Below are 25,220 nucleotides of genomic sequence, written 5' to 3'. Positions count from 1 at the left end.
CTTAAATTTCGATATGGAAGGAAATATCTGAGGCTTAATTATACATAAATTTTTATAGAAACATCAATAAAATATCTATTTCGATTGATATTTTTGAAAAATTATAAAAAAAAAATAAAAATTCAAAAAATAAATTTAAATTGTTAAAATAACATTCTATGATTTTCAAACAAGTTAATATATCTATTATTTATATTATTGACATTTTGGTGCTTATTTGTTGTATTTCATAGTTCTTTTCTATGATAATAATGTAAATATTGATCCATCCTTCATGTCGATACAAAATATCAACATATCGACGAAAATTTAATACTACGATTATGGTTTTCGCAAACATTTGAAAGTATGTGTAAACAATGAACATTAATCGTACAACTAGAAAGCAATAAGCAACAACAATACTTTATAGCATACAACTCACTAGTATGAGGATATGATGATTAGTCTTCATATAGTATGTGGACGAGCGATCACATACTAAGAAAAGTACATAGAAAACAAATTACCTAACAAAAGGAAATACATAAGATAAAAGCATTATAAAAAGAGGTGGGGGCGGACATGCGGCTATGGGCAACAAACAGCATGACCATGACATTTAGCATGTATGACCATATAACTATTTTTTAAGTTCAACAATTATAGATATGAGAAGTTGATTCAAAACCTAATAAGTCTTATTATTTAAATATACTCAAATTGCTGGAAAAATTGAATTTGTTGGCACTCGAATCTTGTCCAGCTTTGCTGCAGGTAGCCTTGACCTCCAACTTGTTTCCTTTTGGACTGGTCTCACTGTCCTTCAAACTAATCTACATATGAGATCCTTGCATTGGTGTGATGTTGAGTCTATTGCACTCCAATGTTTAGATTAGTATAAGAAATGGCTAGTTCAACTAAACACAAAAAAAAAAAAAAAAAAAAGTAAGGTCAAGTCTCTCATTTGGAGATTACTTACCCTCTCCCATTTGGGGTGGTTGAATGAAACTATTTATAAGTTAGTCCTCCAACACACGCCTATAGTTGTGTATAATGACCGGGGTGTCATGGACATTTCTAGCGATCGAAGTTGCAAGATGTCAATTCGACCCCGACTTAGTTATTTCCCAATTGAAATTACCAACTTGGCTAGTTTGCTTAAACCTCAAAGCAATGACATATTCTCTTTGAGAAGCAAGCTCCCCTATGTCTTTTCTCCATACCCTTTGAGCTTGGGTCCGCCCTATAAACTTTAGGCCTTGGCTTGGGAAACCCTAAACAAATTAATAATGAAATCTAGTTTTTACTACTAGTTTATTGTTTAAATTTTTCAAAAAACTTTTAATTATGTATTAGCACTTTCACTATAAATTTTAAAACATATTCCCATATTATATTTTCTTGTGTGAAAATTATTATGATCATTCAACCAATTTTAACAAAAAAAATAAAAATAAAAAAATGAGGGACTAAATTTAAAGATTTATTAAAAGTACATGGATTAACAAGGACCAAAAGAATATTTTGACCTAATAATAACAAATAATGAATTAACTTTTATCTGATTATACTCACTTTTCATTACATTGTTACACTCTTTAACAAAGGAACACAAAATCAAAATGATCCAAGCATTAATGCCAGGACCAACCCAAAGAAGGATCAAGGAAAAGAGTGAACTATCAAATTCTCTTCCTATTAATAAAACCTTAAATTTATTATTCCAATTTTTACTTTCCATTACTTTTGATCGGTTTCAAAACTTCATATAGAAGACTTGTTTAACAAAACAAAGCATTCAGGATAGCCAAAAAAGCCCAGTAACCCATTTTGCTCACCTTTATCTGTTCCTTTATAAGCATTCAGTTTAGTATTTAAAAAGAACCACCAAATCAAGGATGCAAGATAGCCAAAATGTATCATCCAAAAACTAACTTGACAATTCTAATCGATCAACCTTCCTCAAATGTTTCAATTAGAATTTGTGACTACATTTTGAACTCCCAAGTTTCTACAAACATTCAGCCATAACCTACAGTTCATATAACCATCATTGAACTCAGATCGACACGGCCTTAGCATGTCAAGGAGATCATATAAACAAACAGCATTACTGAAAAAGGGTATCCCTGTGTTCCTAACTAATATATCTCAAGCTATCTGCAATGGCAGCTTACTCCATTCTTGCAGTTCCTTAATCATTTCATAAAGATCTTCTCAAACAGCCGGATTTCATCTTGGATCAATATATAGAGAATCTACACTAGTAGTTCAAGCTAAGAATTTCATCTCAATGTTGAGTTCAGATCATAATAGCTTTCTCACAAATGACAAAATCAACATTTGGATTTCCTAGAAAATATTTTAGAAGTATGCAATTCAATGAATCTGCCAGCTTGTGGATATGCATCATTACTCTTTCTACTGTAAGCAATGACTTAAGTGGTTAGACTAAAAGAGTTAACAAAACAGAAACAAGATCACCAAAGCATGGCAACAAAGAAAGGAGCTACAAGAAAGACTACATTCTTACATATGAGTAAAGGAGGCTGGAGGCTCATCTTCCCTTCCAAAAAAAATTGATGAAACACTAGCTATCTTGATTGAAGCTTATGATGCAAATCATCAGCCAACGCCTGCCTCATACTTTCACCATAATAACACAGAGACTTTTCACTATCAAGAATGTTAGGAGCAGGACCAGTCTCATCGGGATCCTTCAATGGTTCAGGCTCTGGCTCCTTAGCAATTTGACATAAATTATGCAACACACAACAAGCAACAATGGTCTGTGGCGCATGATTTAAACCCACATTCAAATCTTGAAGAATCTTCCACCTAGCCTTAAGCAACCCAATTGCATCAACCACAACAGACCGACCCTTCATCAGCATTCCATCAAACAGGTTCTGTGCAGGCGTGCCCATGCCATTAGGCGAAAACGGAGTGAGCAAGAAAGACAACAGAGGATAACCCCAGTCACCAACAATGTAAGGTCTAACATGGTGACCTCTGACATTAATAACATTATCCCAAACAACATCTCCAGAAGTAAGCCTATGGTACATAAGACTATCCCTAAAATGGCTGGCATCATCACTGCCACCAGGAGCTTTAACACAAACATCCCAGAAAATCTTCTTGTTGTCAGCAACAACCTGAAGCAAAACGGAAGGATACCCAAATCGACAATTGTAATTAGTAGAAAAATTCTGATCAGCAGGAAGTCGACGAAGCTTGATCGGACTGCCATCAATGGCGCCGCACATGTTGGGGAGAGAAGTCAACTCCTCAAAAGCCTGAGTGGTTTCAATCAAACGCCGGCGACTAACGGGAATCTTAATAAACTCAGCGTAAAGCTTGGTGGCAAGAAGACGGGTGACCATATTGGTGATTTTGGAAACGAGATAGGGTTCGAGAGAGAAACGGGTAGCTAGGGTTTTAGCGGAGAGGCCATGGCAAAGGCGAGAGAGGACCATAGCAACGGCGTAATCGGATGGGAGAGAGAGATTGGAGAGGGCAATATGGGGTTTGAGTTTTTCGACGATGGTGGTGAAGACAGGGTGAGAGAGGCCGTAGAGGGAGCGCCATTGGGCGTCGCGAAGAGGGGCTTCGAGGGACCAAATGTGGTCGGTGGAGAAGGCGCGGAAGGCGGAGACGGAGTAGTCGGAGGAGGAGGAGGGAGGAGGGGGAGTGGCGGTGGTGGTGGAGGTGGGGGAAGTGGAGGAGGAGGGGTTGGGGCGAGAGGAGGCGATGAAGGAGAGGACAGAGGCGATGGTGAAGAAAAGGAGAGGGGCGGCGGAGGAGGAGGAGAGAAGGGAGGTGGGAGAGTTGAGGGAAGCGGAGGAAGGGGAGGAGGCGGAGGAGGGAGTGGAGGGGAGGAGGGAAATGGTGGGATCGAGGTAATTGTGGAGATGGAGGAGAGTTGAGAGCATGAGTAAGAAGGATTGATCCATGGTGGATTGTTGCGGTGGCCGGAGATGGAGGTTGATTTAGGGGAAAGGGGTTTCTTTGATATCGGAATTCTTCGGTTGTATTTTCGGAAGCAGAGGTTGGTTGGTTGCAACGGCGGATGTCTGAAAAACCAGATCGGCCTAGTAGCGATCTGCTTTGCTTCTTCAACCTCTCCAAACCAGATGGACCTGGTAAATCACCTTCGGCTAGGCTAGTCCTTTGGAATTGGAGCGTACCAAAAAATTTAGGATTTCCTTAAATCAACCAACGGTAAGATTTACCATAACTCACCTTACATATACATTACCACAAATTTTTAAATATCTAATTTGCTAGTTATTATTATTGTAGATCATAAATAAGGTTATACAATAATTGCTGATTTTTCTCAAGAATAACTGTCCTTAGTAAAAAAACAACTGCTCTCCTAATTTTATTAATGTAGTTAACATAATCCGTATATTTTATTATTAATTTAGATTTTGTTTAATTACTTTTTGAATTAATCTGACTTAAATTAAATATCCATATATTATCAAATTTTATTTTATCTAATCAAATCTCAAATTTTTTTTAATTTTTGAATTGTTTTTTATTACTTTATATATATTCAAATATTTGAATTGTTTTTCATAATTTTATATATATTCTTAATAAATTAGTTGATATTTCTCATATCTTGAAGGTTTAAATTGTTTTATATTATTTTAACAATTTGGAAAATAATATCCGTCACTATCATAAAAAACAGCCATCACTTTTGTTACACACAAAGTGTTTATCAATTTAGGTTCAATTTAGGTTTTGTTGTGGTTTTTCTCACAAGCTATTAGCTTAGGCTTCTCTTTTCCTTTTTCCTCTTTCCATCGATCTATTGATGTTTCTCTTTTCCTCTTCATTTGTTCTTGTATGATGATTCAATCTTCTTATGTTTCATTATTATAATCAACTTTGTTTTTTTGGCATAAAATCTTGTTCATTAGAGAGAATCAGAGTTAGACACTACAATAAATCCGAACTTCCGTGGTTGCAGTTGTGAAGTAGTTGACTATTTTCTAATGTAACTATGAATCTTGCAAATATACTATATATTTGAATAATAATTGAGCAGAGACAAATTCTATAAACGTATTTCCAGTTTTTCCATGCTAGCTATGAAAACTAACTAATATACATTTACAGATACATATAATTGTAACATGAAGTTATGATATTAAATCTACATTTACACATACAATGTAATTGTAATATGAAATGCGATTTTAACCATCGTTTTTCGCTTGTTTCTTGATTTAAATTAGAGATTCTCACTGATTTTTCTCCAACAATATCTATTTGAATCTATCTTTTGTTATTAGATTCTGTTTTATTCTGTTTTATTATTTATTTATAAATTTTGTTATTATATTTTTTTTCTATGTATATTATTACTATTTATATAGTTTATACTTTTAAAAGTGTAATCTAATGATATAACAATATATCATTGGTATATAAAACATATTTATATACCTAATTATTATTTTGATAAGATTTGTTTTATATTATTTCATTTTTTTTTAAAAAAAATACCTAACCCTTATTTCCAAAGTTTCAATATATTTATAATTTGTGAAAAAAGATCTAAGTACTTTTCTCCCTACATATTTAAAAATATATACATTTTAGAAAATCCTAATTGTATTTTACCTCCCTCTTATCCCATCATTTTCTTTCTCTCTTTCTTACTTCCGCAAGCTTGTAGCCATAACATCTCCAACATCTCCTTTAAAATCTATGCTAGCATACCCTCCTCACCATATTCGCATAGTGGGTCATCTCCTTTAGAACCTTCCATTCTTTCTTCTCTCACTATCACCCTTTTTGCTACATTTCGGTTTGCATGACTGTCAATGCTACATTTCGATTTGCATGACTGTCAAATTTTCTTTTGCTCATCATTGACTGGTTCTTTAAGCAGCCGCATGTCACCACCGGTGACTATCAGACCACAGACACACCATCGTGATCGTCCACTGAAGAAGCGACCACCAATTGTTTTTCGGTGAGGACCATATTGGCATGTTTTTAGATTTTCGAATCATTTCTAAGATTCTGACCATGCTATTTGTTTGTTTGTTTTTCTTTTTCTTTTTTTTCTTTTTTGCTTCTAGAAGTTTAGATAGAGTGTATTTGCAGTTTTCAAGTTGTTTTTGAAGCATTGTTTATTTATATTCAATTTGTTAGTCTTTGGGGTAGTTTGGTCATTTACCAATTTGTATTTTCTATTATTTAAATTCATTTTTCTATTTTTACAATTTTGAAATATTTTTGCCATTTTTCCAAATGAAACTTTAAATTTTGTAATTTCTCTTGTTAGTCCTATTTATTATTATTATATTTTTGGAACTATTAATTATTCAATCTTTTTTCAAAACTTATTTTCATAAATGTCTAAATTTTTTTTATATTTGTGTATATAAGATTTAATGGATTTTTTGGACTAAAATACAGTGTGGTGGAAGGTTGAAATGAAGGTGACATTGGAAAAAAATTCCATATTTACGAAACATCCTTAATGTTGGAGAGAGAAAATGCATTTATTTGTTGATATCTTATTCTTTTGGTTAATTGGAGATAGAACATGTATTTAATGAAATTTTATTTTCTACTTACGTTGGTTTCACGTATCAATTTATTGGTTTTTCTAACGAATTCATGGTTATTTAAATATATCTTGGAATATTTTGTTAGGTATTTGAAAATATTTTAACCAATACATGAAATATACTACAGTTTATAAATTACACATTTACTCAATGCTTGACATAAATCATAGTATAAATCAATATATGAAATATACTACGGTATATAAATCTGATATTAACATATTGTTCGACATAAACCATGGTTTATATAAAAAATTTCATTTACATCATAGTATATATATCATTTGTACCATTTAAGTAGTCAGAAATCCCAACAATCAAAATCTGTATATATCATAATACATGAAGTTTAAATTTTTTTTAAAAAAGCTCTCGTTTATATCAAATAAACGAATACATATATTATTGTATATATCAAATTTCCTACCAAAGCTACCAAAAAAAAAAGAGAGAGAGAGAGAGAAAAAGTATATATATCATAGTATATATAAAAAAAATAGGAAAAAGCTTCTAGATTTGAGTGTGCAAGAGTCCTCCTCCATCTTCATCTCTTTTTCTTCTTTGGGAAACCCTACCACCGCCGCCATCACAAAGGAAACAATGAAGAAAAGGAATCTGATTACGAAGAGGAGCAATGAAAAAAAAAGCCCACTCAGAGTTGTATGTCCACTCAGAAAGAACCTGATTCAATCGTTTGTCATCCGCTCAGAGTCCGTCATTCTTTTTCTCCGAGTCCCTATCACCATTTGTTTGCTCCGAGTCCGCCATTGTCGTTCATCTGCTTTGAGTCCGCCGTTCGTCGTCTAATGTGGCTATAGTGAAAGTGGATAGAACAAGAGATAGAGATAAAATGAATAGAGAGAGAACGAGTGGGGTTTTGATAAAAAAATTGGTTAAATAAATCTTGCACATGAATCAAGAAAACTTTTGAGTCTCATTTTTTAAAATATGTGTAATTGATTATAGAATGAAGATAAAAAGGTAATTGAAACCCTAATTTTTGTGTAATTAAGAAGCCATTTGGACATTTTAAAAAATAATAGAAAAGCTGGACAAAAATGAAATACAGGGTCTTTATTAAGGTCTTGTGTGTTGTTATCTTTTTTTTTTTTTTTTTTTTTTTTTTTTTTTTTTTTCTTTGGGTTTGTACATAAAAGACATTAAAATAAGGCTCATATTACATTAATGTCATGGACATTCCATTCGAGACATGACAAATGAGTTCATACCATTGAGAATCGTACTATCTGGAGAAGAAATTCAAGAAAAAGATGATATGGAAAATGTTGGGACACAAATAGTTTCATACAAATGCTCTTTTGAGGTATATGACATAAAAAAGAAATATAAGTTTGTAACACAACATGTTTTATTGAAATTAATGCATTACTCTTTCTATGTGAAATACATGTAGAGGGAAAATCTTGGAACATGGGCTGTTAGGGAACCATCTACTAAGTCTGAAGACAAAATAATGGATGTGGTAACATGATATAAACCAAAATATTCTACTATCTACTATAGATATTAAGATGGAATATGACGAATGTACAATAATCTATTGAAAATTATTTTGGGAGATTGTATGTGAAGATCCCGAGATCGATGAGGTAACAAAAAATATAAATGATATATACTTCAATATATAAACAACAATATATACTATATAATGTAACATTGAATAATAGATCATATATATGTGATATACTACAATTCTTTTATGGCTTAAATGGTCGTTTATATTTCATATACTATCATACAAGAAGGGTGGCAATGTGCCTCTTCAAGTTAGAAAGGCACAATGGACAATGAGGCAAGGAAACAAAAAGCTCTAGCGATTCAAACAAAAAAAAAGGTATAAATATTAATATGTATGACATATGTTAAAAATTTTATGTACATTCTTTAAATTTATATATCTTGACATCTAATCCTTTCAGGCTTCTGCACAACCTAAAAAAGACAAACAAGACAAGCAAGGGAAGTTAAGATTGTGAAGGTATAATAAGACTTTGTATTGAATATAACTATGGTATTATGTTCAAATGTTATAAATGTATGATTTATGGTACCTACTTCTCAATAGGTAACAAACAAGACAAAATGTACAAGGGAAGTTGAGGAAATAAGTCATGGGAAAAAAAAAATAAAGGGTTAATAAGGATGACGACAGAAAAAAAAGGAAGTTATGTATTTAATATACTACTAAATAGAAAAAATATAACAGATCATCCGAGGAACATATATCTTATCTTTATTAATATGACATACATAAATTATAACATACTATTCAAGATAAAGCTAAGTTGAAAACAAAAAATTATGGAAGAGGAAATACAAGGGAGGCCAACTTGAACAGACTATATGAGGTATATTTAGTGTATTTAGTGTATTTATATTAAATATCAAAATGTTCGTTGGTTTATATTTAGTAAAAATGCACTATTGTTTTCATGTCTCAGGATGCATCATTGTTGTATCTAGATATAGGTAGTCTAGTATTCAAAAGTTAAATGTATGTGCAAAATTCGAGACCATCCACAACATTAAGGATAACTTTAGATGAAAACATCTCGAAAAGTTTCATTGTGGTCTGTTTGGTCATTTCCTAGACTTTCAAGTTAGCAAGTTCCCTGATCAACTATTATACCACTTAATCAGATGATAATGTAGTGTAACAAGAGAGGGTGAGCTAACATTCAGTTTTGAAAGGAAGATTGTTAAGTTTGGAATAGCTGAGTTTGAAAAGATAACAGAATTTAACCGTGGGTTGCTAACATTGGATATGCATAAATTTAGTGGCAGGTTTTTGAACAAATACTTCAAAAAAAAAAAAAAAATCAATTAAAAGATTAGCTTTAACTAACATGTTCATGACTAGAGAGTCTATAAAAAGTAAGGACTGAATGAGGCTTGCAAAACTATACTTCTTATCACACTTTCTCTTAGGAAAACAAGTTACCACTAGGGTGGAAACTGATCATATTATGATGTTGGATGATGGGATACAATTTGATCAATATCAATGGGATCGCATCGCTTATATTACAACGGTGGATTCCATAAAGAAGATTATAAAGAATGTAGATGCTTTACAGGTGGGGATTGCTAGTTTCCCACATGCCTTGGTCATATGGGCATTTGAATGCATCCCTAGCATCTCAGGCCCTTCAATATGTTGTTACTAAAGAGTGTCATATGGAATCCCTAGAATGAACAATTGGGTGGCTGATGTGCATCCAGAACGAAATGAGCTAGCGAGAAAAGTCTTTGCCAAAACTCATGTAAGATTTATTTCAGTTTATGTATTATACATAACAGTTTATATGCTATAAACCTTGGTTGATTTTGACTAATATTATATTTGCAGTTTGAAATATATGAGATGGTTGATGGGGAAGCTATAGGTGTAAGGATTACACATAATGGGGAAAGTAGCAGAGTGAATGAAGAAGTTGGTTTTAATCTATCAAATATTTTGAAGAATTTTGTGATTTAGTGATTACAAAGTTTGAAGAGTTAGATAAGAAGGTAGACATTCTGACTGAGGAAGTAAAAAAAATCACAAACTGAAATTTGGGAATAGAAGAAATTAATGAAGTACATGATCAAGAAAACAATGAATATTGGTGTGGGAGGGGGGGAGTTTGACAAAAATAACATAGGAAGAGGAATTGATGAAGGAAAGGAAGAAGGAGATGAAGGGGAAGAGAACCAAGATGAAGCAAATAAACCTAATGAAGTGCAAGGGATAGTTGTTGAGGTATATTCAAAATATATCATACCTCATTTGAAGTTTGAAAATATATCATATAAACTCGATTTTTTATAACATTCATTGTTTCTGCAAAAGCAAAAACAAAATGTTAGGGGTGTTATAGGTACACATACGACAATGTTAGATGAGGTATGATACTAATAATCTCTATAGAATATTAAAAATCTACTCATACATATTTTATATCAATGTTTGTCATGCATGTTCCCAACTATTTGTCAATTAGTAGTTTATTGCCCTTCTTTGATCCATATACTACTATTGGTAATCTATTTTAGTGTAGTACAAGATGTGTAAAGACCCGACCCGACCCCCTAGGACTTAAGTTAGGCCGTTACTAAATACATGCATGCATGGAACTTAAAACGATACTCTTTTATGGTGAAATAAATGCTAAATAAATAAGGTAAGTGCAAAAGGATTTCATTAAATTCAAATATTAAAAACAACAATAGGGTACCCATAAATCATAAATGATAATAAATAAGTCTGAAAACGATTCTTAATAGTAAGTTTTAAACATCAAAACTAAAAGTTAAGAAAAACATGAAAAGAAATCTAAATCTCATGAGCAGAAGCATAACACTAGTCCCAGTGGCTCGATCACGAATTCTGCTTGTCCATCGCTGATGCATCTCTACCCTTACCTAAAACAACAACATGAGAAAGAATGAATATAAAATACTTAGTAAGTAACCCTACTACTAGGGTCAGGTTAGGCATCTATGTCCTCTAGATGCCTACCTCTGGTGGAACATATAAACTATCCTAGTCCTCATGAGACATATACATACATGAAAAACCGAGTTTTATCCTACTGTAGCTAAATATGCACACTACCTCTAGTGAATCTTGAAGGAAACACAATTTGATGAATCCCGAAGGAAACACAAACTGGTGAATCCCGAAGGAAATACAAACTGATGAATCCCGAAGGAAACACCATATCTGGTGAATCTCGAAGGAAACACAAATTGGTGAATCCTGAAGGAAACACAATATTTGGTGAATCCCGAAGGAAACACAAACTGGTGGGCATTCTAACTAATCAGTAAAATCACTATCACAATCTCAACATGGTTCTATAACATACATATACCTCTCATCATCATTATTCTACAATATACATATAAACTTTTTCATCATAGCTTTACAACATACGTATGCATCTCATCCTCCTCAGATTTTACAGGATCTCCAATAAAAATAATATACTCAAATCGTACTAGTATTCAAACATCTCTATGCGCAACTAACCTTTTAAACTCTCATATCAACAAGGCATACATAAACATCAAACTATCAATATATCCTCAGTAAATCATATTTGTCAATTCTTGACTCCAGTCATTTCAAACCTCAGTCAATGAAGGTAGACATAAATATCATGCTAACTAATAATCCTCAATAAATCATAATTATCATTGTCGGGCACTAGGACAGTTCCAGTTGTAAAATTACTTACTTCAACTTGGTAAAAAACGCAAAACAAAATCTCCTTAGAACTTCTTTAGCACACTTGAATCAACCTAAAGTTGTGGCTTGGTACAAGAAAAAATCCAATACTCGATTTAATTAGCCAATCTGATCATGAATTAAATCCAAAATCAATAACTTAATTTTCCCACTATTACTCTCAATCCAAAAGAATAACCATCCAACAACTTATAAAACTTACCGATCTTCACCAATTTTCTGCAAAACAAAATGGTATCTAGCTTGATAGTCAATGCCTCAAAACTTCCAAACCTTGAATCTAAGTTTCAAACAAAAGAAAGGTTACTAATTTAACCCAAAATCAAAGGAGTGAACTTCACCTCCCAAATTATAAGGAAAAATAAGTCTTACCTAAGATTTTTCTCAAAATTCCGACAAAGATTGGGGCAATGGCGGCCGATGGCGCGTCAACTTGTGGTTACCATAGATAGGCAGCTTGTGTTGCTGTCAGATGGTATAAATTGTTTAGGCCAGCGGCTGGTAGTGAGGGTCTTGCATGAGCAGGGTTTGCGAGAGTGGGAGAGAAGGGAAATTTCTAGTTTACAGATTTTATTCAGTAGCGATTACGAATAAGCCAGAGCTTAAAAAAATGATCCAACTGTTCAAAATGAAACTCTATATGTCTCAAATAGACTGACCAAATTTGAGCATGATCCAACGGTTCAAACTCTAGCAATCAACAATTTTGTGGAAGCTGTCACTGAAAAACCGAATTACTTTCTCCCCAATTTTTGACCTCTTTTCACTCTCATTTAATTTCGAAAAAATCTCAATTCTTTTATTTTTTTTTTCAAATTTTGAAAAGATAAATAAAATATTTTATCACAATATCTCCAAAATCTCCAAAGATCTATTAAATTTAGAAATCAATTAACTTTCAAATTATCTTAATTTAGGCTTCAAAAACCAAAATTAAAGGGCATAAGATCCCTCAATTTGATACAAATTAAATCCTTCTAAATATTTAAATCAATTCAAAACCACATGAAATTAATTATCTCTTTTAATTTTTTTTAAGTTGGCCCTAAAATCCAAAATCAACTGGAAGCAAAATTCAATAGTTTCAAGATAATCAATTCGAATATCTAATCAATTAAATTCAATTTAATCAATAAAAAAATTTCAATTATTTCAATTTAACCTAAATTTTTCAAATGAAAGGAAAATTTAAACTCAATAATTTTAGATAATGAACTTAAATTTTCCTAAAATTCGGGATATTACAAGATGGGTCGTATGTTCTAAGGTCCCATTACTGATTAAATGGCTTGCCATTATATTAATATACTCATGTCTAATTATAATAAGTGTAAAACTAATTATAATTATGTAATTACTAATTGATGTTACCTATTGAAAATTAGAATAAGCAAGGTATTTGTTTGAGTTTCAGAAAACTTAGCAGAAACTTCTTGCTTGAAGTAGAAAAGATAGAAAAATAAGTGATGATGGTATATATGGATCATAGCTATTAAATATAGTTAACTTTAGAATGTTATGCGTTTTTAATATATATAGTTGTATATATTGTTGGGGAAAAAGAAGGTTGATAGCACATGTCATGACAATGTCAAGAATGAAAGGAATCGAAATCCTTAGTGGAACACGTGAACGCGTGTGTATTTGAAATTTATTTTGGACAATGTGAATACATAGAAACATACATAATTCAAGGATAAACATAAATACATATAAGCATATTGTACAGGGGAAGAAGAGGACTTATCCTTGAAGACAATCTTCAATGCTTTCCTCTCCATGTCATAAACACTTCGTACTATGACCATATCCCTCAAATTTCTCTGTACAAACTCCATCAGGACACCACCACCGAGCTTTCCTTGCTATCCTCCAACAATAATCGAGATGGTGGGATCTCTACTTTGGAGAAAGGAAGAACAATTTTTACAGATTGAATAGTTTTATAAAAATTCTTTTTGAGAGAAAGAAAGAGTAAATGGTTCCGTAGAGAGGAATTCAGTGAGTGTGTATTATTTAGAAGAACTATTCTTCTTTTATCGATATTACAGATGTTGGGCTTAATGCCTTAAATCTGGTAGAATTCTATAGTTTGTAATTGTATTGTACAAACATTTTATTTATCTAATAAAATATGTGATGTTTTATTTGATATTTAGTTGCATTAATCCACAAACCAATAAACTAACATCCAAGGTTATCTTGTAGCTTAAACATTTATGTAGAGACATACGGGTGGATCATGTTTTAGTGATAACCTAAATGGTCTGTAGTAGATGGATAAGGCTGGATACCTTATCTTGGTGACACTATGAGTATGGTCCGCTCTGTAGATATTACAATTGTTGTTAAATGCTACAAATTATTTGATCATGATAATTCATGTGGAGACATGTGAGTGGGGGTATTCTATACAAAGGAGTTTGTATAAGACCGGACCACGAAATGTTTAGTCTTATTATATAATGTCGTTCATAATAGAGGCTTCGTTCCACCAGGATGACCATAGGTGACATGACCTAAATCCTGAGTGATTTGTGAACTCCTGTGGTTCTTTGATTTGTATGGGTGAGAGTGGCTAGATCGCGGACTCAACAAGTCTAACATTTTGGGGATTCATCTGATTGGAAAGCTGGGAACACAGCTACACAAGAAGAAATTTACTCCTTCACCAATGTCAGGGTAAGTAGATAAATTGCTCCCTTAAAGACTGATTTCTAGGCTTAAACAATGTGGCGTCACACCCTCTCCTGGGCCTAGAAGGGTTTGGTCATAGTTGAACTATGATTTATTGTTCATTAAAGGGATCAATGGTACTTGAGGAGTTAGATGTAACTACAGGGGTAAAACAATAATTTTGACACCATTGTACTTACGAGCAATTTGTGAAAGGTCATTCTATTGTTGTCTAGTTATATCTAATGGACACAGAAATTGAAGGAACTTTAATACAAGAGTACCTCTGAGCGGAAGCGAGATCGTTCCGAACTCATTGTGACAGAATTACCACATTCCCAATCAAACATAATAGTTATGCAATAAACAACAAATTACCGACATGCTTTGAAACTTAAACAATAAGAGAACAAGAAATACGTACTAGTTGAAGAACTCTTCTTCACAGCAAATCTAGTTCTCTACAAGGACTCCTCCTCTCGCTCTCGCTGGAACGTCCAAGCAATCATTCACCAAAACACCACCGTCTACCCACAAACGGCCTCCACATGAACACAACAATGGGAAGGACACCACCATTTAGAACCCTCAGTATTCTCGGTATGAGAATCCAAGAGGTGTGGGCTCTATTGGATTTGGTAGAGGGAAGAAGGAAGAGAAAATCGTATACCATGACCAAGCAAGTGGGAAAAGGCTGATGTCTATCGTATAAACAATGCTTGATCGTTTAGGAAGTGGTACACGATCGTTTAGTAAATAGACTACGATTGTATAGACGATCATTTAGTAAATGCTCGGGCGCACGATCGTTTAGGAAAAAGCTAGACGATTGTTTAGCAAATCCTAGGAGATTGTTTAGAAAGAAGCACGTGTGTATACGATCGTGTAGAAACGTTGAGCTATCGTGTAGGCTCTCGGTTTGCTATGAGATGGGCAGTATACAACTCGTGAGTGAATTGTCTGATCTCTTTGCAAAATGAAAACAATTTTCATTTTATTCTCTAGTTACAAAAACTGAAAGCAACCTCCCACTATCACACAGTTACGGAGAAAACGCCGGCATAATTATCCTATAATTGTTCAGTTAAAAATAATAAATATAATCATATTATATTCATTAACCTATGGTTTAATATCACATCATATGCAATACAGTAACCATAGTCTTTTCTCCTCCACTAGATATAAATCATATTTATATCATTTTCCTCCAAATAATTTATCTCATACATAAAGTCAATCATATCATATATAATTAACCAATTCAATCATATCATATATAATCAAACTCCCTCTTGTCAATTTGAACACTTCAAACTGACCCAAAAATTGATTCTCAACTTGAATCTATTAAGTTACTAAGGGGACCTTATGGACCTATGGCTCGAAGCTACAATGGTACGTAAATAGCTGACTAAACTCTTTAGCCACGAGATCCACCATCTATTAACTGCCAAGCATTCCATTAAAAACTGACAGCTGCACTTTTCTCACCACATATATATTTCTGTATCCATCGGATATAACCAATCAACAGTACGATAACCTTTTACAGATGCTCGTAAGAACAGTTGGACCAATTTATCGTTTTGTGCCTATAGTTATATCTAACTTCTTAAGTACCACTAATTCCTCCAATGAACAATACAACATAGTTTTACTATGTGTAGACACCTCTCGGGCCATGAGAAGGTGTGTGGTGCCACATCGTTCAAGCCCCCGGAATTAACCCTTAAGGGAGCAATCTATTTACTTACCCCTACTTCGGGGAAGAAGTGAATTCCATCTTGTGTAGCTGAGTTCCTAGCTCCCAAATTAGACGAATCTCTAAAGTGGTAGGTTTGAGTCGGCAATTTGGCCACTCACACCCATGCAAATCAAACGACCGCCCTCAAAGATAAGAGTTCCTAACTCACTCAGGATTGAGGTCATGTTACTTATGGTCATCCTAGTGAAGTGAAGTCTCTGTCATGAACGACGTTATATAACGAGACTATAACACTTCGTGGTCTGGTCTTATACAAACTCCTTTGTATAGGACGTCTCCGCTTGCATGTCCCCACATGAATGATCAGGATCAAACCATCTGTAGCAAGTCACAACACTTGTAACTATTCTATAAAGCGGGCCACATCCGTAGCATTACCAAGATAAGGTTTCCCTCCTATATCCATATACTACATACCATTTTGGTTATCACTTAGGACATGATCCACTTGTATGTCTCCACATACATTGCTTAAGTTACAAACGACAACCAGGGATTTTAGTTTATTGGTTTGTGGTAAAGCAAATAAAACATCCAATATTCATAGACAATAAGTGAAGAAAATATCATATATACATCACAAGTGTTTGTTCAAAACTGTGTTTACAAACTACAAGACATGAAAGTTTTGGGCATCATCCCTAACAATCTCCCACTTGTCCTAAAGCGAGTGGGGTGTATATACAACTAGTACAAAAATATAAACTAAGGCACTAAGGCCCAATACAAAAATATCTCCCACTTGCCCTAGTCCAGCCGGGAGTGGTCCCGTAGACCCATGCTGTGAAGGAGACCCTCAAACACTGTAGCCGTGAGAGCCTTCGTAATATTGTGCCGGAATGGTATTTCCTACCGATCCATGCCATTCTTCGTAGAATACCTGACAAAGCCTGTGAAGAGAGTAATTGCTTGAAGTGGAGGGCTACCTTTAGGATCAGCAACGTTGTGCTCTGAAGTGATTTTTGTGACTATCACGTCCCCTCGATGCACTATGTCGTGGATGAGATGATACTTTCGCTCTATGTGTTTGCTGCACCTGTGACTCTTGGGCTCCTTAGAGTTCACCATAGTACCACTATTTCACAATAAAGAGTGATGAGCCTAGACATGTCTGGAACAACTTCCAATTCTATCAGGAACTTCCTGAGCCAAATGGCCTCCTTAGTAGCTTCACAAGCCACTACGTACTCGACTTCCATCGTGGAGTCGGCGATGCACCCCTGCTTAGTGCTTCGCCACACTGCTGCTCCTTCGTTAAGAGTAAAAACTGACCCTGAAGTGGACTTCCAAGAGTCCTGTTGGGTTGATGCCCTAAAATCTCGTGTCCTGTAGTTTGTAAACAGTTTGTACGAACACTTGTGTTGTTAATATATGATATTTACTTCATATCTTGTATTTTTGCTCAGTTGCTTGTTTTATTTGCTTTACCACAAACCAATAAACATAAAATTCCTGGTTATCTGTATGTGACTAAAGCATGTATGTGGTGACATACAAGTGGATCATGTTTTGAGTAATAACCAAAATGGTCTGTAGTATATGGATATAGGAGGGAAACCTTATCCTGGTAACGTTACGGATGCGACTCGCTTTGTGGAATGGTAAAAAGTGTTGTGACTTATCACAGATGATATGATCTTGATCATTCGTGTTGGGGACATGTGAGCGGGGGCGTCCTATACAAAGAGTTTGTATAAGACCTGACCACGAAGTGTTAATGTCTCGTTATATAACACCGTTCATGACAGAGACTTCACTTCACTAGGATGACCATAGGTAACATGACCTCAATCCTGAGTGAGTTGGAAACTCCTGCCATTGAGGGTGGTCCTTTGATTTGTATGGGTGCGAGTGGCCAGGTCGCCAATTCAAACCTACCATTTTGGGGTTTCGTCTGATTTGGGAGCTGGGAACTCAGCTACACAAGATGGAATTCTCTCCTTCCCCGAAGCAGGGGTAAGTAGATAGATAGCTCCCTTAAGGGCTGATTCCAGGGCTTGAACGATGTGGTGCCACACACCTTCTCTTGGCCCGAGAGGTGTTTACACATAGTTGAACTATGTTTGTATTGTTCAATAGAGGAATCAGTGGTACTTAAGAAGTGAGATGTAACTACAGGGGCAAAACAGTAATTTGGTCCAATTGTACTTACGAGCATCTGTGAAGGGGCATCATACTCATGATTGGTTATGTCCGATGGACACAAAAATATATCCGTGGTAAGAAGAGTTCAGCTGTTTGTATTTAGTAGAATTCCTGATAGTTAACAGATGGTGGATCTCATGGCTAAAGAGTTTAGTCAGCTATTCACAGACCGTCGGAGCTTCAAGCCACAGGCCTATTAGGTCCTTTGGGTAGCTTGGATAAAGTCGAGAATCAGTGTTTGGGTTAATTTGAAATGTTCAAATTGACAAGAGGAAGTTCGATTATATATGATATAATTGGACTAGTTAATTATATATGATATAATTGGTTAAATGTATGAGATACATTATTTTAGAGGAAATTAGATATAAATATGATTTATATCAAGTAGAGGAGAAAATACTATAGCAGAAATGTGATATCAAACTATAGGATAAAAATATAATATGATTATATTTATTATTAATTAATTGGTTAATTATATGATAATTAAGCCAATTTTTCACGTTCGAACGTGGGTTAGTGGGGCAGCGTCGGTTATTGTAACCATTGAATTAAAATGAAAATTGTTTTCATTTCGAATCGTCCGTCTAAAAAGAAAAAGAGATCGCGCTGGTGAAAAGTAATCAATCGCTTTAGTATTTCGAGAGCCTATACGATAATCACTCTCTGTCTAAACAATCGTCCACCTTGCATCTAAACGATCGCACACTAGTTCCTACACGATCAGATAGCTTCCCTAAATGATCGTATAGTGTGCCAAGTTTGCTAAACGATCATATACCATTTCCTAAACGATCGTTCAGTAAAACCTACACAATCGTGTAGTTTCTCTTAAACGATAAGCATCGTGCTATACGATAGCGCCTTTTTCGCTCCCACTTACTTAACATGATCTGGTCTTCCTCCCTCCTCTACCAAATTCACCATAGACCACGCTTTGGGTTCTCACTCCGAGAATACCTGGGGCTCTTTTCTAGTGGTGTCGTCCCTGTTGTGTTTGTGAGTTTGTGGTTGTTCGTGCTGTTGCAATCGACACATCTGTTCGAGCGTTGGTTGATCGGGTAGAGGTTTCCGCTGTATTGAGTTTCGAAGTTTGAAGAACGTCTTCAACTGGTATGGCAACTCTTTCCCTCGTTTATTTCTTGTCCAAAGCATGCCTTTAATTGACTGTGAGTTTGCATAACTGTACATTTGAATGTATAATGTTGTATTTTGATCACTGTGAAATTGGAGCGATCTGAACATGCTCATGGAACTCTTCGGTAAGAGATCCTTCAATTGGTATCAGAGCCAGGTTTTCATACTCTGATTTCATATGTTGCAATGAAATGACATTTACGTTCATGGTGGGTGCATTTCTACACTGTTTAATGGTTAAATTTGCTGTCGATGTGTGGGATTGGTGGATGTTTTCGTGGATGATTAGCCTCGGTTTGATTTACATATTCTTACATTTGTGATTGTTTGTAAAGGTCCCTACGTTTTTGGGCATTAATAATCTTTATCGAGTATGTATTCAAAGTAAAGACGATGGAGTACGCGATCGCCATTGAAAACATCGGTTAAATGATGGGGTATGCGATCAAAAGTTGATCGTATCGTATTGACGATCGGTTACGCGATTGCAGAGTATCGGGTCGTGTAGACGATGAGATGCTCGTGTATCGTTTAACGCACGCGGGAACTAGACGATTGTTTAGGTCAGTAAGCTTCATCGCTTAGCAACTGACTAAACGATCGCTTAGTAACACAAGGTAAATCGTTTACCTATCGTCGCGCTAAGCAATCACATTGACGATCAGGCTTCGTAGCCTTGTAGTCGTCTACGCGATCGTTTAATTATTCTTATATCGTCTAGTGCGTGCTGAACAATCGTCTACCTACGGAGTTTACTACATGATGGAGTCCTCCTAGCAGTTTAAGACCCGGTTCGCCTGTGAGCCGGTTTGCTCGATGAAAAATGTAATAGATAGGTTTTTTCATTCCGGTTTGTGTAAAGGCTCATCCCAGTCCATTAATCTTTTATTTATTACATGCGATGCATGTTTTTTTATATGTCATATGGTATGCACATATAGTAAATCCCACATTAGGTTATGCAATTGTCATGCATCATCTCTTTGTTGTAATTGTTATAATTTAGAGAAGCATGATTTCATTATGTAAGAACATGCTCATGCATCATATAATATAAGAGTTATATTTATGCATGCATAAAAAGCATTGACATGCATCATCTTTATATTATAATTGTTATAGTATAAGGGTGAACGATCGCATGTTTGCTTGGTTGTTATGTATTATATATAAAACTTATATAAATGACACATAGGTTATTTTATAAATGTTTTAAACGCCTCGTTGTGTGCAATGGTTTTAGTTGTTTCTTTTTAAAAGTTAAAGAGAAATTAGAACTAAAAGGAATAAGAAAGACATGCATGCTCACTTAGATTTAATTCATGATTTAAAGTGTTTAAAAATTGGATCATACAGACCTAAGATCATGGTTCTAATACGATCAGTAACCCTAAGGCTTTAATCTTTTAATGAGTTTAATAGGATTAAATTGGCTAATAAAAGATTAAAGTGTAGTAAATCTATCTATAAGGGACCTTTTGTCTAAGGCGAGTTCTGTTTAGGCTGGGGTATTTAAGTTGACGAAAACGTAACACCCCTACCTGGGAACTTACCTGGAAAGGTGAATTAGATAGATTTGATGCATACATGCAAGTTAAGGATAGTCCATTAAAGTGTTTAAATGTGACTACTTGAACTTGTTCATATTTCATAGACAAACGTTGTTTATGAGCAGAGTTTAAAAAGACGACTTAGACTAAAATCAGTAGCCGGATTGTCTAGGTTAATGAACCCCTAGGTAGAACATTCAGTAGGAGGTACTTGGGGCATGAGATGCTTCACTTAAACCTTTCACGTTTCTCCTAAATAGTTCACACCATGAGATCTACCCTCTACCTCGTGGCACCTTTGGCGTGTCCCCCTAACGGATGTGTTTGGGTAGGTCAATATCAAGGCAAGATTCGTACACCGGTAAAGAATTTTCCTCTAACTCACTTAGAAGGCCATTCTTCACCAACCTCTCAATCCTATTGAGATTGATGTGCCTTAATCGAAGGTTCCAAAGTTGGGCATTTTCTTTTGGAGAAACTCGTTGACGTTTATTTTGAGTTACGACAGTTTTAAACATCTTTATGTTATGGAGGGAACTTAATGCTAACGACCTTAGCACATACAAGTTATTTTCCAGTTTTGCTGTACAGATCTCAACTCCATATTTATGAATAAACATTTTATCCATATTAAAATTAAGAGTATATTTACATTGTAACAAGTACTTTACAGAAATTAAGTTCCTTTTTAACTCAGGAACTAGAAATACATCGTGTAAAATAAGAAATTTATTTTGTAAAGTCAACTGAAATCCTCCCACGCCACAGCTCAGACGACGTGCCCGGTGCCTACTCGCATTGTCATCTCACCAGCCTCTAGCTGCCGCCAGGATCTAATCTCCTGAAAAGAAAAACAAACATGATTAGTGACGCCAAATCAATAATCCAGGCAGAATCATCATTCTCCACTAAGCAAGTTTCCAAAACTAGTAAATTACATTTAACTTGTTTTGACTTAGCCTTGACCGCCTTCTTCTCCTTAAGCCAGTGAGGACAATTTCTCTTCCAGTGTCCGTCTTGGTTGCAATGGAAACACTTTCCCTTGTAACTGGCACCATACGCCTATTCCGCTGGGTGACAGGTGGCGGGTTAGTAGGTGTCTTCCCTTTCCCCTTACCACCCTTGTTCTTCTTCCACTTTCCAGTGTTAGAAGTAGAAGGTGCAAAATTAGTCCCAGAGATCGAACCTCGATGGAACTTCTTTGAAGACAAGACAACATTTGTCTCACCTCCCCTCTTCTCCTTACTTTTCAGTAAGGATTGATATATCTGCAATTCGTTGAGGAGAGTTGTAAGGGTATAGTCCACTTTGTTCAGAATCGCATTGCTGACAAAGTGCAGGAAGCTTTCCGACAACGAATGTGGGATAATGCTAACCTGACTGCCCTCATCGATCCTAGACCCGTTCATCTCTGCCACATTGAAGTGGACTATCATGTTAAGCACATGTTCACGAACAGAGGTGCCTTCCTCCATTTTAGAGTTGAAAATGTGTTTAAGAGCCTCAAGCTTGAGCTGTCCAGATAGTTATCTGAACATCCCCGCAGGGACTCCATGATCTCACGCGTTGAGACTATGAGCTCATGCTTCTTGGCCAACACATCATTAAGACTGGCCAAGATATAGGCCTTCTCGTTTGCCCGTGTCCAACCTCGTATGACTCCCGAACATTTTGAGCGGCGTTAGGAGGTGGAATAGGAGGACACTCCTCCATAAGGATGAACATAAGATCCTCGATGATAGGTATAGTCGTGATCATATGTTTCTAACTAGCGTAGTTCTTGCCAATTAGCTTGTCGGAACTAAGTAAAGCAATTATGGCTGTAGCCATAAAAAATGTTGCTGAAAACAAAACAAAGTTAAGTTAAGTCTAGACTTAAACCACATTTTAACACCAATTTTGGTTTTAGCAAAATAGTTTCCAAGTATCCTAAGTGAGAAAGACTTCTATTTCGCAATGATGCTCAGCGAAGCAGGATAAATGTCACTGGTAGGGTGATTAGATGTCCTTTCACTGGGATGAGACACTCTCAACCATTAGGCAGAATCAACTCTTGGAACTGCACCTAATAATCACCATTTGTTCAGTCCAGAACTGTTAACCCTTAACAATTTTGCATAAGTGTAACCCCTCGTTTTCGGCTCTAGAGTCCCACCCTAATGCGCCCACCGTAGAGAAAAAGCATATTAGGATAGGTGACTAAGTAATCTTATCCTGTACAGGAGATCAAATAAAGAAATGTGCAAAACTGCCATTCTATAGGGGGACACTCCCAAGATGCCTCGAGGTGATGCATAGAAACTTTATCCAACCTAACGAGAGAGACTGTGGGATATGCTATTACACGTCCCACTCCCACTTGCTATGAACATTCTCTCCATCCACCTTGATATTGACCTACTCAAACACCATCCTTTAAAGGGACACTCACAGGGTGCCACTAGGCCGATGATAGATCTCACGGTGTGGACAATAAAGGGAGAAATGAGAGAGGTTTAAATGAAGCATCAGATGCCCCAAGTACTTCCCACTAAATGTTCTACCTAGGGGTTCATTAACTTAGACAATCCGGCTACTGATTTTAATCTAAGTCCATTTAATCAGCTAAAAAACAACTTTTGTATTTGAAATTAAATAAGTTCAAGTAGTCACATTAAACTCTTTAATGGACTATCCTCAATCTTGCATGCATGCATCAAAGCTATCTAATTCACCTTTCCAGGTAGGTTCCCAGGTAGAGGTATTTCGTTTTCGTCACCTTAAATACCCCAGCCTAGACAGAACCCGCCTTAGACAAAAGGTCTTTTATAGATAGATTTGCTACACTTTAACCTTTTATTAGTCAATTAGTCCTATTAAACTGATTAAAAGATTAAAGCCTAAGGTTGCTAATCATATTAGAACCTGATCTTAGGTCTATCTCCACCAAGTTTTAAAACACTTTTAAAACCATGATTCAAATCTAAGTTGGCATGTATGTCTACCTTATAGATTTTAGTTCTAATTTCCTTATAACCTTTATAAAAGAAACAACTAAAACCACATTGCCACACAACTAGGTATTTATAACACTTATAAATTTAACCTATGTGTCATGCTTCATGCAATGTCCGTTCATTACTGTACATAGGTTTTATATACAAGTAACGAACCAAGCACACATGCTCCATACACCCTTATACTATAACACTTATAATATAAAGATGATGCATGTTAATGCTTTATGCATGCATAAATATAGCTTTTATATTATATGATGCATGAGCATGCTCTTACGTAATTAAATCATGCTTCTCTAAATCATAATACTTATAATAAAGAGATGATAACCTAAGGTGGGATTTCTTCTATATGGCATGCCATATAACATATAAATAAACATACATCCTATTTACATTCACAAAGATTAATGGACCAGGATGAACCGCCTCAAAAACTGAAAATAAAAACTCTATCTATTACATTTTCCATCGAGAAAACCGATTCACAAGCGAACCGAGTCTTGAACCACTTGAGTGAAGCTCCCATCGTTTAGTAAACGCAGCCAGGTATACGATCGTTTAGCTACGATCGAGTACCAATAACTATGGATGTGCATGAAGTACCCGATCGTTTAGCACACAAGAAAAAAACACATGAGTTCTAAACGACCGTTTAGACGACAACGTAGCTGCGAATCCCGATCGTCTAGACGATCACTTAACAAGCCATAAGTAAACAATTTACCCTGCGATCGTGTAGTCAGGAACTAAGCGATGAAGCTTGTTGAGCTGCATAATCGTCTAGTGCGCGCACGTCAACAAACTCCCGAGTATTTGATACTTAACGATCATTTACCCCATCGTTTACACGACCCGAAGAACGCTTGGTCATCTTCATCCTCAAAGAACAACAGCCTTGCCTTGAAGCTTCTTCATGTGCGACTCACAGACTCAAACAACTTTGAAAATACAGAACCGATAGAAAGTTAATATGCCCAAAAATGCAGGGGCCCTTACAATTAACTACAACTGTAAAAGAATTTAAACAACCAAAGGCTTCATCTCAGAAACTCCATTAATCCACACATCCACATAACTATTTAACGATTAAATAGAAAGCAG

The 25,220-nt window shown here is 35.3% G+C and overlaps 1 protein-coding gene across 3 annotated transcripts; it reads right to left on the bottom strand.

Moving 5' to 3' along the window:
• Positions 1-389: 389 nt before the first annotated feature.
• On the bottom strand, positions 390-4,211 carry LOC120089456 (PIF / Ping-Pong family of plant transposase). 3 transcript variants are annotated; one of them, XM_039046931.2, is made up of 2 exons: positions 2,516-4,211; positions 390-1,256 (listed from the first exon to the last, which is right to left on the bottom strand). In XM_039046931.2, the coding sequence occupies exon 1, from the start codon at positions 3,936-3,938 to the stop codon at positions 2,577-2,579; it is 1,362 nt and encodes a 453-aa protein (XP_038902859.1). In that variant the 5' UTR covers positions 3,939-4,211; the 3' UTR covers positions 390-1,256; positions 2,516-2,576. The 3 variants fall into 3 exon arrangements, with proteins under 3 accessions (XP_038902859.1, XP_038902858.1, XP_038902861.1); XM_039046930.2 differs by having other exon boundaries at positions 390-899; XM_039046933.2 differs by having other exon boundaries at positions 390-852.
• Positions 4,212-25,220: the final 21,009 nt, after the last annotated feature.

The sequence above is a fragment of the Benincasa hispida genome, chromosome 10 (assembly GCF_027475165.1).
Source record: "Benincasa hispida cultivar pf3 chromosome 10, pf3_genome.v1.1, whole genome shotgun sequence".
In the NCBI taxonomy this organism is placed as follows: domain Eukaryota; kingdom Viridiplantae; phylum Streptophyta; class Magnoliopsida; order Cucurbitales; family Cucurbitaceae; genus Benincasa; species Benincasa hispida.
The sequence above is the reverse complement of the archived record's forward strand: the minus strand, read 5'-3'. Positions and strand labels throughout refer to the sequence as shown.